At 47.9% G+C, this 9,996-nt stretch overlaps 1 protein-coding gene across 4 annotated transcripts in view; it reads left to right on the top strand.

The window, feature by feature from the left end:
- The window catches only part of SLC25A25 (solute carrier family 25 member 25), a 35,615-nt gene that overhangs the window by 15,731 nt on the left and 9,888 nt on the right, over positions 1-9,996 (top strand). The window contains exon 1 of one of the 4 annotated variants that reach the window (XM_006102072.3): positions 9,425-9,677. The exons of 2 other annotated variants lie outside the window; for them this stretch is intronic. In XM_006102072.3, coding sequence (XP_006102134.1) covers positions 9,519-9,677 — 159 coding nt within the window. In that variant the 5' untranslated portion in view covers positions 9,425-9,518. Of the gene's footprint in view, positions 1-9,424; positions 9,678-9,996 lie in introns of those variants that run through there. One more of the 4 variants, XM_006102073.3, reaches the window with a different exon arrangement.

Here is a 9,996-nt window from a genome sequence, read left to right as displayed (position 1 = left end):
ATGCCCTAACCCCCCGCCCCCCCACAGTGGTCCTTGCATCCATGGGTTACGCTTATATGCATGCATACAAGTCCTTCTGTGAATCTCTTTTTTTTTTATGTTTTATTAATTTTAATATGTATGGGTTTCAGGTTTACAGTTTAGTGGCTAGAAAATCATATACTTTATAAAGTGTACCCCCTCAATATTTCCCAGTACCCTAACTGGCACCATAGTTATCACAACATTATTGACTATAATTTTTTTTTATTTTTTTTTATTTTTCGCTTAAAGTATTACAAAGGGTATTACATAAGTGTCCTTTTTTTCCCCCCCGCCCTTGACAAACCCCTACCCTCCCTTACCCCCCAGTGTCTTATGTCAATTAGTTATGCTTATATGCATGCATACAAGTCCTTCGGTTGATCTCTTACTCCCCTCCCTCCTGCCCCCCAACTCTCTCTGGCCTTCCCACTGCAGTTTGGCAATCAGTTTGAGGCAGCTCTGCCTCTGTATCTATTATTGTTCAAAAGTTTGTAATGGTCTTTATTATCCATGAATGAGTGAGATCATGTGGTATTTTTCCTTCATTGACTGGCTTGTTTCACTTAGCATAATGCTCTCCAGTTCCATCCATGATGTTGCAAATGGTAAGAGTTCCTTCTTTTTTACAGCAGCATAGTATTCCATCGTGTAGATGTACCACAGTTTTCTAATCCATTCATCTACTGATGGGCACTTAGGCTGTTTCCAGATCTTAGCTATGGTGAGTTGTGCTGCTATGAACATATGGGTGCACATATCCTTTCTGATTGGTGTTTCTGGTTTCTTGGGATATATTCCTAGAAGTGGAATCACAGGGTCAAATGGGAGTTCCATAGAAATCAATATTTTAAACATTTTTGCTGGTTTTCCCCTGAAGGCCTTCTTCTTTTTTGGCATCTTCAGGAGTTGTTCTTCCTGTTTTCTCCACTGTCTGATCCTACACTCAGTGGGAGGAGGTCCAAATTGTCTCTCTGCAGCTCTATTTCCATGCTCTCTTGCATAGCTGATTACATTCAGTTTGAATTTTGCAGAGTAAGACCATCGCTTACCGGTATTTATCTTCTTATTTTTTGACATCTTTATGGGCTCAGAACGCTCTGGTCCCTGTTGCATCTGTGCACGCTCCACCTCCACCTCCACCTCCAATTTCGGCATCAGCTGACGTCAGTAACAATAAGGGTCGAGGTTGGAGGAAGCCTGTTTGACAAGGTATGGGCAGCTACGCACCTGCACAGCTCCCTCCTCGGCTGAGGCTGACTTCCATGTGTAAGACGCCCCTGGATTTTCAGAAAAAAAAATAGTGTCTTATACACGGGAAAATATGGTATTTATTTAAGATCCAAAAGCACAGCTATTCAGGAAGCACTGATTCAGGCAGAAACCCAAATAGTGACCTGATTCAGAGGTAAAAGCCAAGGGCATTTATGAGAAAGGGAAGGAGCATAATGACATGAATAGAAGGAAGGATTTCTATGGGTACCAATAAGCCAAGGAAAGAACTTGTATATCTACAGATAAGCTTGCAAGCTAAGTCTAAAGATGTCTTTAATTTTCAGTCTGGTAGTCAGAACAAATAGTTGTTTGGAATATAATGTTGCTTCAGACTCGGTCTAAAGGTTAATTTGCCCAATTTACAAAGGTTTGAGGAGTAAGGTCTGCAAGGCAGTTCCTCTGGGAGGATAGCTCCACCTCCATTTTGAAGTGGCTCCATTTATATTCTTTCTTTCGAAGGAGGTAAAGAGCTGCCTCATTCTTTTGAACAGCTGCATAGGGTTCCACTGTGAGAATGTGCCGTGATTTATCCGCCCATTCCCTTTTACAGCACTTTAAGTTGTTTCCAAACTTGTACTATTATAAACAAGGCTGCAAAAAATATCCTTATGTTTGATCACATATGCGTATCACACATATGTCATATACATGTGTATGTAACTTCTCACATGTGCAACCGTATCTACAGGATACATTGCTTAAAGTGGAATTGCTATGACAAAGGGTTTGTGCTTTTGAAATGTTGGTAGCTGTGACTAAATTGCTCTTCAAAGAAGTTGTCCTGATGCGCACGCTCACAGCAGCATGAGGGTGTTCAGTTCCCCATACTCGTCCCAACATTTATTAAACTTTTTTTCATGTTTTTTTAAATAATGATTATGAACACTGTATCAAAGGGTCACTTTTGTGAGGGATGGCAGTAGTTGGTCCCTGTATTTACCTGCTAATAAATTAAGAATCAAATGAGCAAAGACTAATTCCCTTGTATTCTTAATAATTTACTCAGTTCAGGCTGCAGACTTAATCTGTGCCTGGTTCTGGGTGCTAGGGGTGGAAAGATCTGTCACTTGGTCCCTGTCCCCAAGCAGCTCACCATGTGCAGGGAGGCTTGGGAGAAGCAGCAGCTGTGATAGGATGTGTGTAGTGTTACGCATGGTTGGAGAGAATGGGATCACGGAACAAGGAAGAGTGCTGCTAGCTCTCTTATCAGAGACTCTTGATCATGTCAAACTTGATGGTGAATGTCGTCCCAGAAGCAAACCAGGTGGAGAGGAGGAAGTTGGGCTCCCGGGGATGAGCCAGCGCTGGGTGCCTTCAGGGAGCCTGCAGGTTGCCATTGGCACCTCCCTGCAGAAGTGCTGAGCTGCAGGCAGGGAATCGGCCGCCTGTGATTGGAGGGATGTTGCGGGTTAGGATAATGAACTTGGTAGTGTCGGCAGAGGTGATTGGCCGCGCCCTGCTGCAGTGAGAATGCAGACTGGATGCTCAGGTCCTCGCTTGTGGGATCAGTAGTTGAGCGAGGACAGATGAATAATTGGGAGCTCGAAGTTGCTTCTGCCTCCGGGAGAGGTCTGTTGGGCTATTGCTTTCTCCTCTTTTTAAAAAGCCAAACGTTTGAGAACCATCCCCCTGCAGAAGTGAGCTTTTACTGAAGAAGCTCGCGCTGCTCTCTGCGCGTTGCCAGCACCCGCGGGCTCTCTGAGAGTGAGCTGTTTCTCAGGCCGGGCACGACAGCAGTGCTCGCAGATTTGAAAGCGCAGGAAACAGCCACTGCATGCAGAGCGGCCAGCCTTCCAGCTCCCCAGGCTAGTCTTCCCGGCAGCGGTGTAGCCAGCGACCCTTGGTATTGTGGTCACATTCCTCCTGAGAAGTGACCGGTCACCGCCAGCGACGTTGGGAGAAAGCCGTGATGTTGCAGATGCTGTGGCATTTTCTGTCTAGCTTTTTCCCGAGGGCTGGGTGCCAAGGCTCCACAGAGGGGAACGGTAACGAAGTCAGAGGCACCCCAGCTCCTGCTCGGGGAGACCCGACGTCAAGCTTTTTGGGGAAACAAGACGGCAGGGCTGAGGCCACGGAAAAGAGACCCACCATTTTGCTGGTGGTCGGACCTGCAGAGCAGTTTCCTAAGGTAATGGCAACCTCGAGGCGACCTCCGAGCTTAGGGACTGGTCTAGGAGCATTTTCCTGAGAAAAGCTGGAGTGGGGGGGAAGCGAGGACTTGTAAGTCCATCAGTTTGGTATTGGGGGCCGGGGAGAAGTGTCAGACAATGAAGAAACCCAAGTCTTCAGCCGGAATCTTTGCGGCCACTGCAAAAGCTTTATGACCCTGTTATGACCACTTCAGTGTGGCCATTAGGGGCAGGGAGGTTGACTGCAATAGAAGATTTGCCTTCGATTTGTCAGTTTGGCTCCAGAAAGTCATTTGAAAGTAAAGGGCAAGTGACTAGAGTGTGTCTTGTATCTTAGCGTATCTGAACAATTTAGGGACGAACAGGCGAAGTCAGCTACAGAGTGCACCTTCGAAGTTGAACCAACAGCCTGGAGCTGGGCAGGGCCAGCCTGCCCTGCGTCCCGAAGGTCAGACCCCTGGCCTTGGCGGGCAGAGGGCCTTTGGGTCTCGGAGGAGGGAGTGGTCAGAAGAGAGGCTGGAGTGTCCAGGTGCGGAGGCCTGTGCCTCTCTGGGTTCTGCGGGTCTGTTGAGTGCCAGGGCCTTCCCTCCAACTGGTGCCCTGAGTGTGGGTTATCTGATCTACACAAGAGCCAGGGTAAGTGGTGGTATCCCCATTTCCTAGATGAGGAAACTGAGGTGCAGAAAGGTTAAGTAATTTGCCCAGGGTTAAACAATTAAGGGGGGGTGGAGGCGAGACTTCACCCACATCAGCCTGGAACTTCACCCTGTATTGTCTCCCTTTCCCTTAAAAAAGCAGTTCCCAGTGGGACCAGGGGAGTTCTCAGGGTTAGAACGGAAAGTGCCGTCTGGCTGAGGTGTTTCCTGCTGCAGTAGCAGTGACCTTGTCGCTTCCTGAGCTTTGGTTATTTGGGATCTTTTCTCCTTTCTCAGAATAAAAATCAGCGAGAGGAGCGTGTGCCCTGTGTCTGGCACATTGTAGAGTCCTGAAACATGTTCGTTGAATTGCTATGTTTAATAAATGTTCGTTTTTCCTTTGCTAAGTGGCAGGGACCTTTGATGCAGCAACTTTCGCAATCTTTTAAGATTAAGCATTGAGGAGAACCTTTACTGTAATGAGCTGGTCCTGGCCGGCGGGACTCCGAGTCTGTAGTATGCTTGCTGTGTGCTCCGAAGGCGTACGTCCTGCCTTTGGATTGTTTTAGATGAGCTCAGAACTGGCAGCGGTACTCTTTTTTTTTTTTGTGAGGAACATTTATCTACAGGCCAGCTTGCCTTGAGGCCAAGGAAATAAGGGGTTGGCTGGCTCCCTTTTAAAGTCACCTACTTTAGACTTTAATAATTAACTGCTCCATTTTCTAGACTTCTGGCACCTCCTGCCAGCCCTCTCCCAGGGTGGCCTGGCATCGGGACTCTCTGTTCTGAACAGCTTAGTTTGTGGCCTGCAGAGTCAGGATTGAGGGGCACTGAACCTGAGACCCACCCTTTCACTGGCTCAGAAGGGAGACAGATCAGCTGGCTGGAGGGTGGGGGAAGCCCCAAGAAGGAGATGGATCAGCCGGTTTGGTTTGAAGCCAGAAAGCAAGCACATCTGGGTGGTGTGGACTCTTTGAAAAGCAGATAAACTGAGTATTGGAATAGTGGGAGCGTTTCTGCATCGCGTGCTTTTCCCTGTGCAGCTGCTCCTGAAGGTAGGCTTTGGGGTTTGTGAGCAGCGGCCGGTGGGGCCTGGCCTCACCGTTTCTCTCAGAAAGAGGCTCCCCAAACATTATGGAAACCGTAGAAGTTTAGGTTGGTTCTCAGGCTTCTCAGTTTCCCAGCAGCACGACTTTGTTTGGCTCTCACTTCCTCTGTCTAAATATGTCTGCCCATGAGTCAGGTCCCTTTGAGCTTTTATTCTAGGAACTGTTCCAGTTTCCCCTTTATCCTCAGCTGACAGTCCTCTGCTGTTGGAGCAGAAAGCCATTAGTTTGGAGAGGGAGGTGACCTCAGCGGCATCCAAGCTTTCAGATCCTGAGGGGCTGCCTTCTCAGAAGCCCAGAGAATTCTGCTTATTGTGTATCTGATTGCCAGTGTAGGCAGGTTTCAGCTACACTGGGCTGTCATGGCAACCTGATCATCAAATGACACTGTGGCCACAGCAGCAAATGAGGTTTCAGAGCCCTAGGGGTGGGTGGGGCTAGAGCAGCCGGATGCTGGCGAGGCTCCTTCGAATATTAATATTTGGGCTTGGTCTGAGTCATTGCAGAGGAGGGGGAACACTTTATGACCTAATGCCGCACTCCCTAAAGTAGTCTACCTGCCCTGGTCTTACTCATGGTATTTTGGCACTTACCTGGTGCAGGAAGCACCTGTTTTGTTGGCATGAAGCAGAGTGGTAGAACAAGGAAAGCTTGTGGTGGCATTGGCCGATTTGAGGGTGAGAAGATGCTCTGGGAGGAACTGGACTTGACAGAGCAGGTGAAATCTGATCCCACTGAATTCGACGGGCTTTAGAGTTGCTGTCATTGTTCCCCAGTGCTCATTGTTTCAGAGAAGAAACACAAGCAGATCTGGGCCACAGAATTAGGATAAGAGGGCAGAGAAGAACGGGGGATGGCAGAAGGGGAGACAGCCAGGTACAGGGATTCACAGAGCCTGCTGGTGCGAAGCATCAGGACCGAACAGGAGCCCTGCTGCCGTCTTCTTCCTTATTTGTGTTTCTTACATGTGTTCAGAAGCAGTAACACAAATTCATTTGTTGTTGTTGTTTTCAGCTAAGGCTAAGCTTAAACTTGCTCTGGTTTCAGCTTTCCCACACACCTGCCACCTTCCAATGTGAGGTACCGCTTGCAGTAGTTCTCAATGTCAGCCTAACAAGCATTCTTTGGAAACGAATTTTGCGTCTCCTTTTGGCAGCATCGGGTTTGGTTCGGGCGCTGTTAAATGGCTGTTATAAGAGCCAGGGCCTGGTGAGACTCAGCCCCACCTTCTACAGGCTCTGGGGCCTGGTCAACCTCTCCTGGCCTATTGCTCATCTCAGAGATTAGGGGGTGACTCCAGAGCCCCTCTGGCCCTCTATCTGTAAGTCCAGGGATAAGCATTAACTTTGGACTCTAGGTGCCCGGAGAGGGGCTTACTTGGAAAGAATCCCCAGCCAGTTTCTGTGGAAATGGAGTTCTGCATGACCTGGGAAACTCAGGAGGACAGGTGGTTAAATGCCAATTTGAGTTTGTCCAGTGAAGACATTCTATTGGGCTTGATCACAGTTGCAAAATAAAAATAAGTTATAGCCCCTTTTAAAAATAACATTGGAATAGAATTAATGTTAACATTGTAAAATAGCATCTTGGCAAACACATGCCTGATACCATTGGTCTGTCAAGTAATGAGCTTTGTTATAATCAGGGTAATTCCATTATTTTTTTCTAGAAAATAGTTGAACTTATTTGATTAATGTTTTTAACATATTTATTTATTTATCTATCCTCACCTGAGGATATTTTTTCCATTGCTTTTTAGAGAGAGTGGAAAGGAGGAAGGGAGCTAGGGAGGGAGAGAGACACATTGATTGGTTGCTTCCCTCAGGCACCAGGGATGGAACCTGCAACCCAGATACGTGCCCTTGACCTGGAATCAAACCGGAGACCCTTCTGTGCGTGGGCTGACACTAACCACTGGAGCATACCAGCCAGGGCTGGTTAATATTTTAATAATTTTTCCTTAGACACTGAATATAGATTTCAATATATATATATATATAATTGATTTCAGAGAGGAAGAGAGAGATAGAAACATCAATGATGAGAGAGAATCATTGATCAGCTACCTCCTGCACGCCCCTTACTGGGGATGGAGCCCGCAACCTGGGCATGTGCCCTTGACCAGAATCGAACCTGGGACCCTTCAGTCTGCAGGCCAACCCTCTGTCCACTGAGCCAAACCGGCTAGGGCACATTTCACTTTTATTTGGTATTTTCAAATCTGTCCTCAGATTTGTCTTGTAAATACATCATAAAACTCAGTGATACAAAAAGAAGAATAACTCCATGGAAATGAACATCTCCAGTTGACAGCTTATTATTGTCAAAGTATTTGCCATTTTCGAATAACTACAGTCATCATTGAAATGAGATACTTCAACAGATCTGAGTAATTTATTTTTGTTTCAGAAGCAAATGTGAATAAATTAGCGAAGGAACATCAGCATTTTGAAATTCAGCCCTTTTATTTATAAACTAGAGGCCTGAGGCACGAAATTTGTGCAAGAGTAGGCCTTCCTTCCCTCTGGCCTCCGGCAGGCACCCGGGACCCAGTCTTCCCTCACAGCCCCTAATTAGCATATTATGCTTTTATTACAGATGTGAACCTCCTTTAAAATAAAAATAGTAATACATTATTTTGTTGAGATGGGTGAGATTGAGGTCTTAAAGGCCTGCCAGCCCCCATTCATTCATTCAGGAACTGCTTATATCCAGCACCTTCCAGAGTCAAGGCAAGGGCTTCTTCCCACCAGGAGGCACAAACGTTTGAAACAATAGCCTCCTGCCTTCCAGGATCCCAACAGTAGAGATAAAAATAACCTCAAAGCAGGACATTCTGAATTGGACAGCTGAGTGTCATGCTGAGTGTCATGGGATCTAAGTGGGAATGTGGATAGTCCTGAGCTGCCTCTGAATAGCCCGTTGGATGCAGCCCAAGACTCTCACCAGATCTCTCTCAGAAAGGCAGAAATGTCATATAAGTTAATAAAATCTGTTTTATGTTATATGTAAGCTTCAACATCTTATTTTAAAGTCCCTTTTCCAAGGTCCTCACAAAAAGCTCTTTAGCAAATTAAAATTCCTTTTACTTTTGTTGATCTCCATTTTTATCCCCCCTGGTGGTGCGATTCGGTCTATATTAGGAAGTGGCACATTGGAGCAGGAGCAAGCGAGACCAGCTTTCATTTCATCGTTGTGACGTGCTTCCTTCCTCCGCGTCACGCAGCCCTGACACTGTGGGGAAGGATGAGGTGTCGATTGCAGGCTGGCCTCAATAGGATCATCCTCAGATAAAAATAAAAGCGGGACTTTGCGGGACGAGAGCACCTCCAAGGGGCATTCTAGAGCCGCGTTGCCCAGTAGAACTTTCTGTGATGGTGGACGTGCTAAGTTGAGTGCATGCAGCTAGGGATACTTGAGCTGTGGCTATGCCACCAAGAAACTGGATTTTTCATTTCATTTCAACTAATTTAAAGTTTAACAACGTCCATGTTGAACAGCACGGTTCTAAGATAGAAAGCTGCAATTATTCTAACGTGTCAAGTGTTCCGAGTGAAGCTGGGTTCTGAACACTACCTTATGGGTCTTAGTGAGGCCCTGGCTGACCCCAGATTGATGTTGCTGGGCAGTCCCTTAGCACAACGAACTTTTAGTCTGGAGTGTCCTCTTCCTGTCCCCATCACAGCGCCTCATGCTGTGGGTTCCCCTGGGGAAGCCTGCACGGGATGGGTGGGCTCCGAGGTGCTCACATAGCGGAGTGGCCTGGAAAAGGTCCCTGGAGCAGGTCAGAGCTGTGCCTAGATGGCCCCGTAGCCCAGGTGTGGCCACGTCATGGGTGGCTAGGGACCTCAACCACCCCACGCCCCACTTTTACTCTCACAGCCAAACTGGGCCCGTTGTCAGGGAGCATTGATTTAATCTCTATCCACTTATTTTTCTGTTGGGAATGATTGACTCCGGGGGGAAGTCACTGTATTGTGTGACGTGTTTGGGGACCTTGTGAAAGAACAGGCTGACGGCTGTTTGTCCGTTTGGAGGGGTCGGCAGCCTGAGGGTGAAGGTTTGTTTGGACTCTGCCCGTCTTGGAAGAGTTAACTTGGTGAGCGGTGACGTCAGTCCTGATCTTTACACCGCCTCTTGTGCAATCTAGGGCTCTGCGCTGATTGGCTGTTGGCAGGACTTCGAGTGGGCGGGCTTTTTTCTCAATTAAGTCAAAGGGCGGGGCTGGAGCAGCCAATGACAGCCGCGCCCCGGCATATCTTGCGCTAGTTTGCCGGCCGGCAGCACAGCATTCTCGTCCTCCGCCGCCAGAGCTGCTTGGGTGGCAGCTGAACACCGCGCTCCCTGTCAGCATGCTCTGCCTGTGCCTGTATGTACCGGTCATCGGGGAGGCTCAGACCGAGTTCCAGTACTTCGAGTCCAAGGGGCTTCCCTCTGAGCTGAAGTCCATCTTCAAACTCAGTGTCTTTATCCCGTCCCAGGAGTTCTCCACCTTCCGCCAGTGGAAGCAGGTGTGTATGGGGGCCGGGACAGGCAGCGGGGTTTCATCCGTGTTGGCTGAGTGAAGGGATGAGTGCTGGTAGTGGTGGCACCCGAGAAACGGGCGAGTTTTCCCCCCGGTTGTCATTTTTGTGAAAGCCAGCGACAAGGCTTCCTCAGAGGAATGGCTGGCTTTCACGTGCCTTCCAAGGAAGGAAATCGCAATGGGGAAGGGGAAGTGGGAGGAATGCAAAGAGCTTCTCTTTCTGAGGGGTGGGGGGGTTGAACTGAAAAAGGAAAAACAGTACAACAATTGCAACGCCGTCTCTCCGAGCTGGAGGGAAGAGGCCA

The sequence above is a fragment of the Myotis lucifugus genome, unplaced genomic scaffold (genome assembly GCF_000147115.1).
Source record: "Myotis lucifugus unplaced genomic scaffold, Myoluc2.0 scaffold_397, whole genome shotgun sequence".
Lineage (NCBI taxonomy): Eukaryota > Metazoa > Chordata > Mammalia > Chiroptera > Vespertilionidae > Myotis > Myotis lucifugus.
Note: the sequence above shows the minus strand (reverse complement) of the source record. Positions and strands in the feature narration are given on the sequence as shown.